Raw genomic sequence first — 17,322 nt, forward strand, 5'->3', positions numbered from 1 at the left:
CTGGCCGCGATTTGCTATCAGTCATGAGCTCCCAAAAAATTCCGACCGAGGTTTTCCACGTGACACTATATGTGCCCCTTTAATTAAGCGAGTTTTCAGTAAACAGTGCATGAAGGGCACCATGCCCGATCTGCGGGTTGCAAAAATGCCCTGTGGGGATAGTAGCTCCGTGATCACCGGAGCTACACTGAAAGTGCACAATAATAAGAATGGCAACTGCCAAATCAGCTCACATTATCACAAAGACTCAGAATTCCAAGATCAGATCTCAACGACATGGACGTAGAATCTCAGCACTGTATTGCTTCCTGCTCCATGCTCCAGAACTACCGCCACAAATCAAAATAATGACTTCTCCATCCGGCAAACTATGCATCCCACAGAACGCGACCAAAGAACCCCAGCAGGCAGAAAGACCGCTTTGTACGCCGCCCAATGCATTTGTGTACCACCTCGCATGCCAGTCCCTCCACCCCCTTCCTTCTATCACGTCGTATCTCCATATTCTCGTCTGGACTCGTTTCATGAAATTCATTCATTGTATTTGGTACGGTCATGACCATTTGATATCTCCGCTTGGTTGTCGTGTTCTACGTTTTGATTGCAGTGGTGGTGCTGTCCCTACCGGTGCTGGCGACGCTCCAGAACGTGACTGGTCCCTTGTAAGGCGTGCGGCGTTCTCTCTTCTACCAGTTGTCAGTGCTGATCCAGAGTCGCCTCCAACAGACACAGTTGCGAGCGAGGATCTTGATCCTCGAAGCATAGATGTTCGAGGTAATCTGCTCTTAGTCATTGAAGCGACGCTTGCGATCTCGGCGCTAGTTCGACGAGTCATCTTTGGCCCATCTCTGCTTGCGGGCCGGTAAAGTATCGACTCGTTACTGCCGGAGGGTGCAGCTATGCGGCGTGGAGTAACATTGCCTTCGATGAAAGACGACTGCGATGCACGGCTTGCATGTGTTGGTGTGATTGGTGTTGATTGGCTGTGGTAAAGCGATGGGGGTGTGAACGTCCTCTTCATTTGGCCAGGCCGTGGTCGTCCTCCACTTCCACTCTCGGAGTCCTTGTCCAAGTTTGCCTTCACCAGTTCGCTTGCCATGTTTCTCACCAAGACAGCATTGTCATTTTCAGCCAATCGTTGGATGGCTTCAAATAGACCATGACTTTGAACATTTTCGGCTTGTTCATCGCTCGGATCACATATGCTGCGAACGATACGCAGTAAATTTAATCGTACAACTGCCTTCTTGTGGTTGAGCTTCTGAAGGATGCCAGAGAACATATCGGTTCGTGCAAGCGAAGCAGCTACCGGTGAGCTAAGTCGCAGGAGCTTTTGCAAAGGCTCAAGGAGGTTGTAGTCGAATGCACTCGCTCTTGGTGCATTGAAGCACTGGACGATGGCTTCTGTGAAGTTTCCTTCGAGCAGACACTTTTCTACTTTGGCGGTCTCTTCTTGCAGCCTATGCCTGAGTTAGCATATCGCAAACCATAAGTCGTACTCAGAAAAGACTTAGGTGACTTACCAGATGAATATCGCATCTAAAGCCGTGACCTGCCAGTATTGATCCTCCAGAAGGGAGACGTAAAATTGTAGCCCTTTGTTCTGCCACAGATATTTTCTCCCCACCTTGCCTGAATGCGCCATATCGCACAAGATTGGCAGTGCGAATTCTTTTGGCGGTCTCTTGGTCTTCATGATCTTGAGCAGTAACGGGATAATGTTGTTGATAGCCGCATCCTCCTGCCGCACCTTGCTCAGTCGGCATAGGTTGTACATTGTGTTCAAGACCTGATTTGAGATCTCGCGGAAATGTGCTGTGTCCTTCTTCATGCTCGAGCCTAGAAGATCAATCAATAGCTCAATAGCATTTGCTGAATGTAAACTATCAAGTGTGGTGGACAACATGGACAAGTTCTTGATGAACTTGAGCATAGTAATCTGATGAACAGGGGTCATCCTTCGGAGGTCTTTCAACACGCCTGAAGTCTATTAGCAAGTGTTGAGAGTGGTGTAGGGGAGTAATTGCGTACGCTTCAGGACGACACGATCTGCCACGACTTCCTTGACGTAATTCTCCGCCTGTGAGAAGAGATAGAAAATGTTCACGATACGACCCTCGACAAGTTCGGAAAGCTCATCATCCTCATCGAGAACGCGATCAAGGACAAGGGCTAAGGGTGATAGAATCTTGCTTCTCGAGAAAATACGACAAAAGTCGTTTTTGGGAGTTGGGCCCTATTCTCGTCAGTCGCTGTCAGGTGTGGCGAGAGCTTTAGTTTGACAACATACCTGTAATTCGAAGACGTTCCAAATACCGTTCACACCAATTAGCACTAGGTCCCGTGCTTCATCGTAGTCCTCATCCAAGAATTCAACAAGGACATTTAGACCACCGGCACTGACGAACATTTGGAGTGTCAGAGTCGATGTTTGGTACATTTGCCGTACAAATGCAGCAGCTTCTAATCTGATCTCGTTCGAGTATTGTCTTGCTGCGAATTTTGTGATGATAGGAATGCCACCGACGAAGCAGAGATTTTCTTGTATCTCAACGTCGTTGAGGATGATCTACTACGGGTTAGCATATACTCCAGAGTAATTGAAGTCGTCCTTACTGTATTGACCACCTTGAGCAGTCGCAATATCATACTTTGGCGGCTCTTTACAGTACAAGGTTCAAGAATCTCCAGAATAGGAAGCATTCCATGGGCACTGATGATCATAGCCTTTGCATCGTCTGATTCGTACAAAACATCGAGCTAGATCGTTAGTCTTTCTCTTCCCATAAAGCACTAAGAACGTACCAATTGCTCAGATACGTCTGCAATAGTATCATGCTCTTCAGTGACCTTCAAGGAGCTCACTAAGCCTTCCACTAGCGTGCAAAGTCGTGCATGCTTATCTCTAGCGATGTTCGCTTGCAAATCCATCTCGTCGAACCCTTGCTCTAGAGATGCAAATGGGTCGTCTTCGTCGTCCTCGTCACCAAGCCAGGAATTATTGGATAGCTTCGAATGCAGCATCAGGGCTCCAACACCGTCTTCAGAGCCTTTATCACTGTCGTCTTTCTCCACAATGGCACCTTCCTTGCCAAATATGTCCGAGAAATCTTCATCGTCTTCGTCTTCTGCATATCGCTGAATTTCGACAGAAGACCTTGTCCGCCTCATCGCTTGGTCTTCAGCTCGAGGAGCTGCTTTTCTTCGTATGCTTCCATTGATGTTCGTTACTAGCGATTGGGCAGAACGGGGAAGGCTTGTCAGATCTGACGGGTGGAAAAGCTTTGGAGATAGAGCATCGTCCTTGCGATTTTGTAAGCAAAAAATTCATGTTCAGTGAAACGCTGTCCTTACCTTGATGATACTAAGTCTCCGATCAAAAACGCTATCATTATCAACAAACAGGTCTGAGTAGTCTTCAACGGACTGTTCCCTGTATATCGCTGCCGGTCTGGCCGGGAGAGCAAACTTATGTTCTGCTTGAGCTTTCACTGGGGATCTAGGTCGAGGTGGATCGCTCCTAGATGTTTTTCTCGACGGAGGCTTCAATTCCACTGCAGGTTTGACATCCTGGGTGACCACAGTTGGCTTCAGTCGGTATGGCCGAATTGTTTCAAGCTCGTGGCTGTCCGGCTCTACCACCTTTCGAGGGCCCTTGATTGTAACAAGATCACCCTCAAAATTATTGTCCCAGTTATCATTTTCATCATTGGTCATGTCAAATGACGCAAAGGCCTTGAGGCGGTCAGAAGAAAACATGCCGCCAAAATTATCGTGCGGCTTGAATTGAGGTAGATGCAGCGCACTTGGCGATATTGAAGTAGCGAAGTCATCATCCCAGTTGTCATCAGCTAGGTATATTGTTAATGTCCACATTTCATAGCACTCATAAATTATACAGAGTTTTTGGAGGTCACATACCGGTGGTTTCTGGTGACCGAAATGCCTCCGCTTGAGTTTTTGGCTTAGCTAATGAAAGTGGGCCTTTTGCAGGAGTAATTAACCCAGCAACTTGTTGATCGTTATGGATATTGCGTAAAGGAGGGTCTCTTCTTGTGGGTAAAGGGCTTGCAACGGTTGACCTCGTTGATGCACGAAATGAGCCCGCACCTGTTGGGGATTTCAAGGCTTCATTCCATTGCTTGACCTCTTCGACGGCTTCGCTAAAGTTGGCGGGCGGTTTCGCAACGGGTGCGTCAGTTCTTCGAGAACCTACGATCCAGGCATGCTTGAGGAGTTTCCTTGCTGACACTCTCAAATTGGGATCTTTCTGAAAACATTGCATAAGGAAATCTCGAGCGGCCTGCACGATATCAGTACTTGAGAAGGATCATATTGGATTGACATACCGGTGAGACTCCTTCGGGCAATGGCGGGTGATCATCGTTGACAATAGCGAAAAGGGCTGGCATAGGTGCCAACTTGTGATATGGAGGCTTGCCTTCCAATAGCTCAATGACTGTGCAGCCCAAGCTCCAAATATCAGAAGCAGGTGTTGCGCCAGACAATTGGATAATCTCCGGGGCCATCCAATAGGGAGTTCCGACAACTTGTGCTTCCTTGTCTGCTCCAGCAAGAGTACTTGTAGAAACTCCGAAATCTGCAAGCTTGACCTTTCCATCTTTCGTTGTGAGTATATTGGCTCCTTTAATATCTCGATGTATAACACCCTGGTCGTGAAGGTATTGAAGTCCTAGGAGTATCTGTCCCATGTAGACCCCAACGAGATTCTCGGGAAACTTGCCGTAACTTTTGCATATCGAATGCAACGATCCATTTTCGCAGTACCTAGAAACACATCAGCGACAGATCAAAAACAGACGTTGTGCCAAGGCTTACTCTAATATAATGTTCAGGCAGTCAGACGACTTAACGAAACCTAAATACTTGACGATATTGTCATGCTAATGCAGGTCAGTGTGCCACCCTGTTTAGTTTTCCCGAACTGCCATCACTTACATGTAGGTTCTTTAGGAGGTCGATTTCGGCCTAGAAACACAAGTCAGACTCGTGTGCTCCAACGTAATTGAGCTTTCCTACCTCGATCATCCGCAATTCGCTCTTTGGCAGGTCCCCGAGCTTGATCTGCTTGACTGCCACAGCTTCTCCAGTTCCCCAATTGAATGCCTTGTAGACGGATCCAAAAGCTCCCTTGCCTAAGCATTCTCCCAAGCGCTGTCCACAGTGTAAGCAGCTGTTCTGTCCCACGTCCACACTCTTGACCTACATAGTCTTTCAGCCCTGGGTCCTGAACCGCCTTGTCTTTCCCCGCCCCGCCATCTTTTCTCGGTGTGCCTGGTGTCCTCTCACTCTTGCCATGCCCATTGCCAGCCCCTGGTCTACCATTCGCTTGCCGGTCCGACGAAGAGGGAGGATGGGAGACCATGGCCGATGTCGAGGGCCAGGAATGGGTTTCAAAGGAGGGAGCGAGGAGGTCGAATGCTCTGGCAGATAGAAGCTCTCATCCCAACCATCGATGCTCGCGTTGTGGACCAGGTCCTCGTTTCGAATCGCGGTATCGCGGGGTTAAAGGAGGATTATGGCCTAGGTTGTCTTGTGTATATGGCGGATCCTGGTCTGGTCTGCGGAAGCTGGCGAGGATGGACGGCCAAGTTCACAACCAGTTGAGAATGGGAACTGGGAATGAGCAGACGGTACGAGCTATATTGGCGGCGCGAATGCCACATTCTCTGCCGCAGCGCTCCCGTGTCAATGTTCTGGCAAGGGAAGTCTCGTGCAGTGCAGTGCAGTGCAGTGCAGTGCAGTGTTCACAAGTTCCGTTGTGGAGCGCAGCGAGAAATTGGCAAGTTCCAAAACGACAAACAAGCCGAGCCAGGATTCGCGTAAGGCTGAAAGTCTAGGATTCTGGATCGCGATTTTCTATGAGCAACTTCATTGGGCTTCTTGATGCCGCTTCAAAGACGTGTCTCCTTTTCTGCTTCTGCCGCCTGCATCGGGCCATGCGCTCTGCCTTGTTCGTAACCAATCAACAAAGTTATTGTTCTCGCAAAAGGCTAGCCATCTGAAGCAGTTTTCCTGTACGTCAGCCATACATATAATGCGGGTCCCCTGTCAGCTCTATTTCGCCCCTGGCATGCAGGTTTGAGATCGGATCACAGCAAATCATTCTGAGCAGGATTAGGATCATATATCCATAATAGAGCATGTTACATTTTCTCATCAATGACAATACAATCATTTGAAAGCTTCATCAAAAGGACGGAACCCTTGGCCACCCATTACTAAAAACCCTTGAACCCATAAACTCCAGCCTGAGACTCTTGCTGTGAGTCCAAACCGTAACCAACCATGAACGCCGTGAATGTCCGAATATCTCAAGTCCCCCAGTAAATGGCTCTAGGAGCTTTTGAAAGTACTGTAATCCAAACAAGCTATAGTACAACAAGTGGTATCACACACAGTGAGATGCAACAAATCGCAACGAAAATTTTCTAGTGATATTCCCCATTTTGGTGTCTGCTTTTCAGTTCGTTGGTTCCCGACGAAGGTTTCTGCTCAGTCCTGCTGAGGTCCACCAATTGTCCGGGATTTCGTCTCTTCGGGCCAGCCGGGAGATGATTCTATGCATTCCTCCAAGATCAGTATCTTGTCTTCCTGCTCTGTCTGCTCTCGTAGTGACGACATCAGCATAGGTCCTCCAGAAGCGATCACCTCTTCTGCTTCCATTGAACTCTTGTAGTTCGTAAATGTCTTCCTCTTCGTCCTCGGTATTTGATTCCGAGTCCGATATATCACATTCATGGTCCCCAACACGGTCGGGACTTGTCATTGAAGTGCTGGCAGAGGCTGAGGCTGAACCGGAAGACGGTCCAGATGCCGAGGATGATGTCGCGGCTGCAGCGGCGGATGTAGAGGCAAATGAGGACCCTACACTTGGTGGCTGTGGGTCGGGTGTAATGCTTGTAAGGAGAGTATCCCACGCAGCGCCTCCTTCGGGGCTCATGCTTCTGTCTCGATCCCCAAGCCCGTCCAGGCGCGCCTGACGAATCAGTCGCCGCGATCTCTCAATATTGCTTGCGGTTTGGTTCAAAGATCGTACTCTCTCCGAGAGTGATGCAGATGATCTTCCCATTGACTAATCGATAAATCAGTATCTTTTAGGAACAAAACTAATGGAAATGCAAAGAGCATATTTGGGTAGGGATTTCAACAAGATCCTCCAATCACAAGCAAACATCTCATAATGAAACTTACATCCGTAAAAGGTCCCCTGACGGAGGTAAAACTGAACTCTGCGTCCTCGAAGGAACGGCGTGGTGGGGAGAACGAGTCTCCGGTTGAAGTGTGGCGGGATGGTGATAGGACTGGGGTCATAGAAGAAGACAATCGTGGAGAATCCGTTCGGGCTAGAAATGCCAAATCGCTATCGGTATATGGCGGTGTTGGGGCAGGATGCCTGCGTGCCATTCTTCGCAGGTCTTGTCTGACTTGTCGCAGCCTGTGTATTTCTCTCTGGCGTTCTTCGGCAAAGGAATAGTCTCTCGACTCGGGAACTGGTGGCATTAATGGACCATCGATGTCCGAATTCGGTGGATGTTGTCTTTCGAAGCTGAGTGCATCGCGCCAAACTCGCGACGCGACGGGGACTGAGGATGGCAGATCTGAGATATTTGCTTGTTGGCCTTCGGAGACCTCAAATTCTTCAGGTTCAGCCTCGGGCATCATGCCCAATATTCTGCGCCTACGCGCTTCAGATGTCAGACGCGCATGTGGTCCTCGCAGTGTTCGCTGTCTTCGAATCGATGACCTTGGGCCTGATGCGATCTTTTCGGCTGCCTTGGAAGAGACCTCAGGCTCGACCGGCGTGATGAATAAACTGTGATTCGATTAGCAGCGTATGCGACATGGAGGCTGGAGGCTTGACGTACGGCAGTCCCATTTCCACAGATTGAGGGTGTACGAGGACGGGAAAAATGGGGCGTAGTTATAAATGAGTGTTTGCGACAGCGGTTTTGTGGACTTCGATGGAGTTTTCGATGGTTTTGAATATGGCGGTGATGGTAGTGGTGTTCTGGATGTTGATGAAGGCGAGGCGAAAGCGCCGCTCGTGAAGCGAAGGGGGGGAATGGCAGGGCGAGTTTGTTAGCGTGGCTGGAGATCGCTTCCACCTGCTGCAAGTCATCTGTGTGGGGCAATCTTTGGGCGTGGGGGGCAGCAGGGGCAATGAAAATAATTGAGAGGCTGAGAAGATTCGCTACCCGAGCTACCTTAGATCAGCTCAACTACAACATCCACCGAGACCTGACTCGCCAAACAAACCGCTCTCTTCAGTCAATATCACCACTCGATTAACGACTGGAACAGCATGATCATTATCTCATGACCCTGCACAACTCTGGAACCTCTTGGATCACACTCCTGGGTAAAGCTGAAGCTCTCTCTCCTGGATGGCCAAGTCGAATCTGTATACTGCCAAGACTATGTCCGACTTAAGCATCTTTGTCACTAGAGGAAGCATATCTTCATTGCGTTGACGCTTTTTCGGGGAATGAGAAAAGAGAAACCAAGAGAACACAGCAGTCTAAATTGAGGTAGCCCAGGATCAGAGACGGGAAGCCTCATTTGCACAGATCTCCACTCGCAGACACAATTACGAACTCGGAAATCTCGAGTACTCTAGATCCTGGCTGAAGACTCCTTCGTTACTCTAAGAGTCACCACTCGCTAGCCTTCACATTTCCAGTATCAAGATGATAGAACTGGGCTTAGCACGGATAAGCAGTCTGCTTAGACATACTCCTCAGCCATGGAAAGCTATCCACGTCGCTGGAACAAATGGCAAAGGATCCATATGTGCTTACTTATCCGCTATGCTTCATGCAAGTGGCGTGCGCTGTGGTCGATTCACATCGCCTCATCTGATCGACCGCTGGGATTGCGTGACCATCAACGAGAAAGCGGTTCAGGAATCAGTATTCAAAGAGGCAGAAAATTTGGTACTGAAGAGAAATCAAATAGAAAGCATTGGGGCATCAGAGTTTGAGCTTCTCACAGCTACAGCCTTCGAGGTCTTTGCGAAGGAAAAGATCGAGATGGGTGTGATAGAAGTAGGACTAGGCGGCCGACTCGACGCAACCAATGCGATGGAGAAGAAGGCTGTGACTGTCATATCGAAGATCGGTTTAGATCATCAATCGTTTCTCGGAAACACGATTGAAGAAATTGCTCGAGAGAAAGCCGGCATCATGAGGCCAGGAGTTCCTTGTGTCATGGACAGCACAAATCCACCCTCTGTACAAAAAGTCGTGCAGGATTACGCAAAAGAGATCGGAACAGATGTAGTTCTCAGCTCGACTGAATCTTCGTTTCTAGACGACTTGTCCCAAGATGACTATGAACCTCATCAATGGCAAAACCTTGCTTGTGCATACACCGCCTTTCATCTGGCATACACCAAGCTAGAGTCTCCTTTGCATCGACTTCTGCCAGCCATACAGAATATAAACTGGCCTGGTCGTCTACAAACGATCGACATTAGAAGTCTCACAGGACGAAGTGGAACCACTTTACTGGATGGTGCGCACAATGTCCAATCAGCCGAAGTCCTTGCTTCATATGTAGACGGCAAACTTCGAGGAGATAAACAGAAGGTGACATGGGTTCTCGCAGCTTCGCAGGGAAAGGAATTGGAGGGAATTTTGAAGCCTCTGTTGAAACAGCAAGACTGCGTTGCGGCAGTCCAATTTGGTCCTGTTGACGGAATGCCGTGGGTTCAAGCACTGCCTGCTCATGAGATTATTGAAGCTGCTTTTGAGCTCGGGGTGAAATCTGGTCAAATGTATGATGCTAGTGACGATTTGTCAGCAGCATTGCGTTGGGCTGCTACAGTCGCTGGACCAGGCCCTGTCGTTGTAGCTGGTAGTCTTTACCTGGTTTCTGATCTGCTCCGGCTTCTGCGAAACGCGAAGGAAGTGAAGACTCGGCCGTCAAATTAAATACATATTCCGAGAGGTTCCAACTTTCTCATGTCTTTCGCTCGGTCTGGCAGGTGCAATCGACAGGTTGGCCACGCGGTTGGCTACTTCCCATCGATACGACTCCAGAGGCATCTCTTCTTTTGGATCTTCTCCCAGCACACAGATCGTCTTCCTGTCAAGCATTCTTTGATTCATATGAAGAACCGGACTTGAAACTCAAGACTAATCTGACCAACAGCTGATGATAGATGGGGGATACGTCCCTGCCAAATAGTGTGGAATGGATCGAATGCCGAAAGGGCGAATTGTCTCGACTCTTGTGGAGAATACTGAAATAGGTAACTTTACATCTCATTGGTGGCATACGTGATGAAACTGGGTTGGCCGTACATGGCCCTGATTATGCTTAGAAATTTATTAATTGAAGTCTGCACTTCTTCTTCGCACGCTTCGTAGGTTGTTTACGTACCAACACAACACTCTATTTCTTTTACGACGAATTCTCACTCCTCTCCAACGGCCCTCCAACTCTCATCCTCTTTACTAACAACAATCTCATCAATTTCTTTCCTCCTCCCCTCCACAATCTCCCTTCCATTCGGCAAATCATTCTCCCTTGCCCTCTTCCAGGCCCTTTCTTCATTCTCGGCAACTCCACTCTTAACATGTCTCTTTACCAGTCTCCTTCCCGCAACCTCTTCCTCAACCTCTACAAACCAATGCTCATCCATCAGCTCCGCTGCTTCTCTCCAAGGCCCCTTGTCCAAACTCAGATAGTTGCCCTCGAAAATCAATATCCTACTCGTAGCTGGGACAGGTATCGCGTTTGCTATGGGGTCTTTGGTGGTGTGTGAGAAGGAGGGGGCGGAGATGGTGGGTGTTGAGTCTGTGAGAGGGGGACGGAGGGATTGAATGAGGGAAAGGTAGGCGCTTGAGTCGAAGGTGAAGGGGGCGCCTCGGCGGGCGAGCGCGTGGGCTGGGTCGGGAAGGGAATGCAGGTAGGAAAGAGGGTAGTGGTAGCCGTCCATGGGGATGTAGGTCGCTATTGGGACTGGAGAGGAAGTGGAAGAGGAGGATAAGGCATTGAGACGGGTGGTTACAGTTGTTGCGAGGGTTGTTTTGCCTAAGATAGGTAGGAAGTGTTAGAAAATAAGTCAAAAGTGATTGGCTCTTTGAGAAAGAATTTTGGAGAGGTAAAAGGAGAGAATCACCGGATCCAGGAATGCCAGAGATTGCTATCAGAAATCTTTCATTTGGACTTAGGGCTTGATACTTAGCTGTTTCACCTTGTTAGCATTGTTGACCTCATGAAGATTCCGCCTCGAAGATGTGGGACGGGAGAGGGGTGACACACCCCATGTTTGTTGCACGAGATGATTTACTTGATCTTCCATTCTTGCTTCGGATCGGAGATTGAGATGATTAGGCAGATGAATAGAAATGATGAGGTTCAATTTAGGGATTGGAATTAACAGAGTGCAGCTACGTGAAGCTTGACGAATCTGGAAGTGAAGCTCAAGTGGGGCAATACTTGATGGCGGGGTCATTCTTATCGATAAGAAATTTCTCCCTCTAGGTAACATCTCAATTCATTGCCCAATGAACACCTCGAGCGTTGATGATAGGCTTTTCTTGCATTGTCAATTGGAACTTCAATAAGACAACTTTGAATCTGTTCCGTTAGACCATTGGGAATCAACAGTCAGTAGAGGGTCAGCTGCCTGTTGAAGGTGGATCAAGATGGACGGAGAGGATGAGAGTGGAGGGCTTTTCAATATTGAGTTCGACTCCGAAGACGAAAAGGCTGCTGCTGAGCAAGAGAAGAAAGTTCCGCGGGACTTCCAGTCAGAAGAAGATTTTCAAAAGCAGGCGAAGGAATGGCGGCCGAAGCTTGAGACGGGTAAGGTATGTACTTGTCTAAATGCCCACTGCCTTCCTTTTGTCCACTGTGAACTCCGACTAAGATTTATTCTTACTGAATCGAGGCTGAAGTATTTGGGGGCTGATTATGACTGATCATTCCACTTATAGATCCACAAAGCACTCTCTCTGCCAATAAGCAATCCTTCAAAACCAGTCTCGCAAACAATCCTTCATGCTATTGAGGAGTTGTATTTCTATAGACAATATGATGAGGCAAGGACAACCACTATGAGGGCGTTGAAGGCCGAAGGTCTCATTCCCGAGTTTAGGAAGACATTGGAAGGTTATCTGGAGGTACGTACTTAAGTCCTTGGATGGATATCTCCGTTTTGTTTCATATGTTGTGGAAGGGAAATGAAAATATGAGGACTGATTTCTCTCACAGAGGTGTGAGACGAAGCTGGCGGTAGGAAAGAAAGATGAAGGAAAGACTTCTAGCTGAGAGAGAACTCGGGCACTCCCAGTGTTATGGGTGTCGGCATTTGATACCCCAGTAGAGCCGCATGGTATTACAAAAGACCATACGATTTATATATGAAAACTTGATTGCAGGGTGAGTCGACATCCACATGCTTTTTCAGCTGGCAATTTATCAGATTGACACATGCCATAGGACAGAGCTACTACTTACATCAGATGAAATAAACTTGCAAAAATTCCTAACGTCAACGAGTGTGTTGGGTTAAACCGATTTACTCAAGTCTATCCATCGTATGAGTGTGTGCCCACGACGCGAGAGGATTAAAGACCAGCTATCCCCGATTCGTCAGACGGCCCAAACCAGTTGCCAAATACACTTACCAAATCACATCTTTAGTCACCCGTAATTTCGGAAGAAAGTGTTCTGGGTGTTGTGTAATGTACCAAGCCAGGCAAGTTTTTTTTTACATATGGGAGGGGATTCAAGGTCTGTATCGTCTACTTCGCAGACTTACTGCCTGCAGGTGAAGGTCTCGACGTGACATAGACTTCAGAGTCAGATTGAGGTGATGTTCCATGTCGTTTGTGGGTGGTCAGTAAGATCTTCGTAGTAACTCACAGCACAGTGATATGGAGGTTCCTAGTATCATAATTAAGGACGGAAAAGGCTTAGTAGGGGCTTTGGAGGCTATAGCCATGATCGTAGGTTGACATGAGTGTGGATAAGTTTTGAGGGCCTGTGATACAAACTGCGACTTCTCGTGAATCCGGAGGCAGAAACGTGACTGCGCAAAGTCCTTGAGCTAGTGATGATTGAAAAAAACGTCTCATAAAATAAGTCCTACTCTATGGTGGTTCGACCAAGAATCTGAGGTTCAAAAAGATGAGAGAGACTGGAGGAGGTTCGCAATCAATACAGATTGCTAAAGAGGAGAGTTGTGGAATTTGAGAAGAATTGGTCGAGGTTACTTCAACGTTGAATCCTGAGGGACTTTCCCATCATCATCCTCCAAATCCAGGAATATAACGTCCCATAAGACATATGAAATCAATGTCCTCCAGCAACTGTACAGCAGTCCAGCGGTATGTGGGCTCATAGCGAAACACCTTCTCAAAAATTCTCACAACCAACTGCTGCTCCTCTGTGCTGACGGGAGGCTGCCTGCAGGCTGCCATGGACATCAGGCTCTCGTGCTCAACAGGCGCCTTGCTCTGGTCATACCATCCATTATCACCTTGTTCGCCATAATACTTAAAATCACCATGCCATCGTTCAGGCAATGGGCCAAATATACTGACCATACTAGATATAACTGAAACACCTCCGTCACCGCGAACAGGATGATAGCCAAGATAAAGCCATGCAAAAATGCACATGTAGCTCCACATGTCGCTAGCGAAGCTTGGGTCCGTGGCATGAAATCTCTCCGGAGCACAGAATGTGGCAGGCGTTTGAATCTTGATATTTACTGCCGTATCAGCTTTAATGGCCATTCCAAAGTCACCGAGACAGATATTGTCCTCACGCAACGTCTCAGGGACCGTCATTGACTTCACAAGGTCTCCTTGCTTCCACAGCCCGCCTAGACCAAAGTGTCTTGGTTGACCGAGGCGTCTGTATATTTCATTCGTGTCGTACTCGTCCAGGCACTTCAGCCCCCACATTGCTGCTCCTGGGTTCAGATCTCTCAAGTGCATTAGCACCAATTTACACAGGGGGACGAGAGAATGGTTCTAGCTTACCTCGGTGCACTATTTTTGCTTCATGGAGATCCTTCAAACACACTAACAATTGCCATGCCGCAGACATGCGATAATGCATATGAGTAGACATTGGCATTTCCGAGCAAGTTTGATCAAGATTCGGGCCCAGCAATGGCAACACTAGGACGCGATGTACGTGCAAGTTTTTGCCGGCAGGAAGCTCAAACATGCTGTGGTACGTAACCAGATTTGACTTCCTTTCGCCTTGCAGGCACTCATTAATTGCATCTGACTCTCCATGAGTATGTCCAGTGCGAGACGAAGTCAGAATTTTGAGAGCCACATATTTTCTTTCTCTCGTGTCGTGGGCCATCCACACAGTGGAACAACCACCCCAGCCGAGCTTGTGCACAATTTTGTATCTCTCGTCAAGAACATCCCCAATGGTCAGAGGATAGTATAATTTGGTGTCATACTGGTCGATGGGCTCGCTGTTCTCCTCTATCTCATCAAACCCCGCAAGTTCGTCGCTGTCCCACTCCTCCTCGGAGGATGATATGTCTATAGCGGGCTCCATCGAGGTTCATGTGTCTGTGGTGAGAGTTGCTAATGTTTGCTCGGGGGGGGGGGGGGGGGGGGGGAGAAAGAAGGCTTTCACATATATAGAGGCAGACCAAGCCGGGAATGGTAAAGTATGGATTCCGCTTTTGGCCGTCATCACGACGAATGGCTGTCGAATGGCCGAGGCCGGCGCAGGCGGTTGCAACATCAGATTGGGTGGAGTGTTCCCTGCATATACCTAAGGAATGTTAAAGTACGGAGGAGTGCCGCGAAAGGAACAGCTCGCAAATCTGGGTCAGGGCGGCCTTGCCTTGCCTACTACAACCTGCACTGTCCTATCTTGTCCTATCCTTACCTTGGAGGCACAGGCAGGTGCAAATGGACTGTCCCCTGACGGCTTGAAGATGATTCTATACAAGAACAGTTCTTGATGAGGAAAAAGTTCCTCGGAATGTCTCGGAACTGGTCTACCTCTAATGTCAAGGTAAAAGCTCATTCGTTTTATCTCAATAGAGACAGAAAACTCGAATTAACTTCATTTCACCTGCATACTCGGTACCTTTACCACGAGATCAGAGGCAAAAGTTTAGTCTACTAGGCCAACGTGCAAGTTATAGCTCAGGCTCGGAGTGGTTTGTTAGGGCTTGATCGCAAGGCATCCAGGTCGTAATATGTTACTGTCTAGAACTGTCCCTAAAGGAAGAAACTGTCCAGAGGCGATCCGTGGAACATTCATAGAAAAGAATGCTTTTTGTAGATAATCCTGTGACCGTTCTTTTACCCTGCCTTTGCATATGAGGTACCTCTAGCACCAGGCGCGCGCCAATTCCTTTGCGCAATCACGTGTGTCGCATTGGCCTGGAGCCATTTCATGGCCCGCGCGTGTGCTCGTACCACCAGACGGACACCCACCTTAGAGGCAAAGGCAGGTACAAATGGACCGTGCTATGACGGTTTCAGGACGATTCTTTGTACAAGAACACACCTTGATTAAAAACATTCCTCGGACCGCCTTAGAACAGTTTCTTTGTTTAGGAACAGTCCTAGACGATACGCCTAGATGCCTTATCTTAAGCTGAAATCTTGTAATCTGTTTACTACCCTTTAACTACTCTTTACCCTAGCTTACATGTTAACCTTATAAAGTAACTTTTCCTAAATCGGGTGATTTAGATACTTTCAAGCACTAAAAGTAAAAGTTAAATCTATAAAAAGTAGCAAGTATCTAAGTAAAGTAAAGAGGATTCAAGTTCTATGACCTTTTTAAAGAGAGACAACGGGGCTCTTACCTTAAAGGTAGAGATAAGAACTGTCCCTAAGACGGTCTAAGGAACGTTTTCTAGACCAGAGACTGTTCTTGTACAAAGAAACGTCCTGAAACCGTCAGAGGACGGTCCATTTGCCCCTGCTTTGCCTCCAAGGTACCGATGGGAGGCCGGTTATTTACTGATGGCAGAATTCAGGTCAACACATCGCTATCCCGTGATAAGTATCCACCACTTATTGGACAATTCTGATGAGCTGAACTAAGGCAAGAGCCGCATGAAGCCACCCGACCAAAGTCTCAGATCTCAGCCGCGATGAGTTCTGCAGAGTTGAGTGGGATACTATTGTTGGCTCGATTGATGACTAGGGTGTTTTGGACGACTTTTGAACAGGGGCAAGGGGGAGGGGAGTCATTCATTCAAGAAGTGCTTTAGACGGTATCCGATGTGGTGGAGGTAAATTGTCTGCGGCGTGACCGCTATTGACCTAGACGCTGAATCCGGACTATATTCACCATGGAGCTTCCAAATAGGGTGTGACCGACAGGCTGTGATTAGATGGCGTCCTTGCGACAGTCGTTCTCTGGCCATAAAAGAAGACAGAATCCCTTCGAGCTGTGGTAACCAAAATCATCGTCAACCCTCCCTCCATCCACCCATCTTCTACATTACTTGCTGCCGGGTCTGCCTCGATCGCTTGTTCGGATATTTTTCTCCTCTCACATATCCCCAGGACCTAGCCAGATGGCTCAATCCTATTGGAACTCTCTGGACAACAACGAGTTTGAGGGAGATATCACAGCGACTGATGGTAAAATAATTAAGATGAGATGGAGTTCCGGTGCACAAGCAAAGTTAGATGGTGATGTCAGAGTACAGCTTGTTGAAGAGTGGAAGCTCAAAGCTGTGACTGAGCATTTCGTTTTCACTGCTGCCTATCAACTTGGTCGCTCCAGCGCCGTAGTCATGTAAGTTAAGCATTCTCTGCTTGAATGTTAGCTCCAGACTAATTGTTCTTTCCAATCTTTAGTGCCGCACCTCATAATTTTACCACCAATTCCGGAGCTTCGAGGCAGAATCGACTGCCAGACAAAGCGCATATCACCTGCAGACTTGGCGGCGACAAACCCTCTAAAGATGTGGCAAGCAGCGAAAGCGTTCACGTTTATCTGAAGAGCCTGGGAACTGGAAATGACAAATTCGATGTCGCGGAAATTGACGGATTGCGGGTAAGGTCGAGAAAGAACAAATCCAGCAAGAGCGCTTTGGACGTAGAGCGCAGCTCGCTCGGGTAATTATCCCCTGGACCCTGGTACTTATACTTAAGAACCAAGCTTAGGGGAATCGTCGACATCGGGCACAACAAGCTTTATGGCTGCGAGCTCCTCTGGGGCTGGGGACTGGACATGGGATGATCATTATAAGCAACAGTACAGAATGGGAAATGGGGAAAGCATATGGGAGACGCAGGAGTAGGGAATTTTGGTCAACTGCAACTTCTGTCTCTCCCC

General features: G+C 48.1%; 7 protein-coding genes across 7 annotated transcripts; 3 read left to right on the forward strand and 4 right to left on the reverse strand.

Moving 5' to 3' along the window:
• Nucleotides 1–553: 553 nt before the first annotated feature.
• Nucleotides 554–5,386, reverse strand: ONS95_003787 (uncharacterized protein; the record flags this gene model as incomplete). Its single annotated transcript, XM_058497114.1, has 13 exons — nucleotides 554–1,460; nucleotides 1,524–1,980; nucleotides 2,032–2,236; nucleotides 2,291–2,569; nucleotides 2,617–2,760; nucleotides 2,806–3,303; nucleotides 3,355–3,851; nucleotides 3,922–4,303; nucleotides 4,350–4,788; nucleotides 4,840–4,904; nucleotides 4,960–4,989; nucleotides 5,041–5,175; nucleotides 5,228–5,386. The coding sequence occupies 13 exons, from the start codon at nucleotides 5,384–5,386 to the stop codon at nucleotides 554–556; spliced, it is 4,197 nt and encodes a 1,398-aa protein (XP_058353057.1).
• A 1,098-nt stretch (nucleotides 5,387–6,484) lies between these two features.
• ONS95_003788 (uncharacterized protein) lies at nucleotides 6,485–7,900 on the reverse strand (the record flags this gene model as incomplete). The annotated part of the gene is made up of 3 exons (XM_058497115.1): nucleotides 6,485–7,096; nucleotides 7,216–7,837; nucleotides 7,890–7,900. The coding sequence occupies 3 exons, from the start codon at nucleotides 7,898–7,900 to the stop codon at nucleotides 6,485–6,487; spliced, it is 1,245 nt and encodes a 414-aa protein (XP_058353058.1).
• An 811-nt stretch (nucleotides 7,901–8,711) lies between these two features.
• FOL3 (folylpolyglutamate synthase) lies at nucleotides 8,712–9,956 on the forward strand (the record flags this gene model as incomplete). The annotated part of the gene is made up of 1 exon (XM_058497116.1): nucleotides 8,712–9,956. One exon carries the CDS (start codon nucleotides 8,712–8,714, stop codon nucleotides 9,954–9,956), a length of 1,245 nt encoding a protein of 414 aa, XP_058353059.1.
• Nucleotides 9,957–10,441: 485 nt separating this feature from the next.
• ONS95_003790 (uncharacterized protein) lies at nucleotides 10,442–11,332 on the reverse strand (the record flags this gene model as incomplete). The annotated part of the gene is made up of 3 exons (XM_058497117.1): nucleotides 10,442–11,061; nucleotides 11,150–11,215; nucleotides 11,293–11,332. 3 exons carry the CDS (start codon nucleotides 11,330–11,332, stop codon nucleotides 10,442–10,444), a joined length of 726 nt encoding a protein of 241 aa, XP_058353060.1.
• A 346-nt stretch (nucleotides 11,333–11,678) lies between these two features.
• On the forward strand, nucleotides 11,679–12,303 carry ONS95_003791 (uncharacterized protein; the record flags this gene model as incomplete). Its single annotated transcript, XM_058497118.1, has 3 exons — nucleotides 11,679–11,843; nucleotides 11,970–12,155; nucleotides 12,247–12,303. The coding sequence occupies 3 exons, from the start codon at nucleotides 11,679–11,681 to the stop codon at nucleotides 12,301–12,303; spliced, it is 408 nt and encodes a 135-aa protein (XP_058353061.1).
• A 980-nt stretch (nucleotides 12,304–13,283) lies between these two features.
• On the reverse strand, nucleotides 13,284–14,562 carry ONS95_003792 (uncharacterized protein; the record flags this gene model as incomplete). The annotated part of the gene is made up of 2 exons (XM_058497119.1): nucleotides 13,284–13,954; nucleotides 14,025–14,562. The coding sequence occupies 2 exons, from the start codon at nucleotides 14,560–14,562 to the stop codon at nucleotides 13,284–13,286; spliced, it is 1,209 nt and encodes a 402-aa protein (XP_058353062.1).
• A 1,993-nt stretch (nucleotides 14,563–16,555) lies between these two features.
• ONS95_003793 (uncharacterized protein) lies at nucleotides 16,556–17,106 on the forward strand (the record flags this gene model as incomplete). Its single annotated transcript, XM_058497120.1, has 2 exons — nucleotides 16,556–16,779; nucleotides 16,842–17,106. 2 exons carry the CDS (start codon nucleotides 16,556–16,558, stop codon nucleotides 17,104–17,106), a joined length of 489 nt encoding a protein of 162 aa, XP_058353063.1.
• Nucleotides 17,107–17,322: the final 216 nt, after the last annotated feature.

This window comes from Cadophora gregata, assembly GCF_030347475.1.
Source record: "Cadophora gregata isolate MNR1 chromosome Unknown scaffold_13, whole genome shotgun sequence".
Classification (NCBI taxonomy): domain Eukaryota; kingdom Fungi; phylum Ascomycota; class Leotiomycetes; order Helotiales; family Ploettnerulaceae; genus Cadophora; species Cadophora gregata.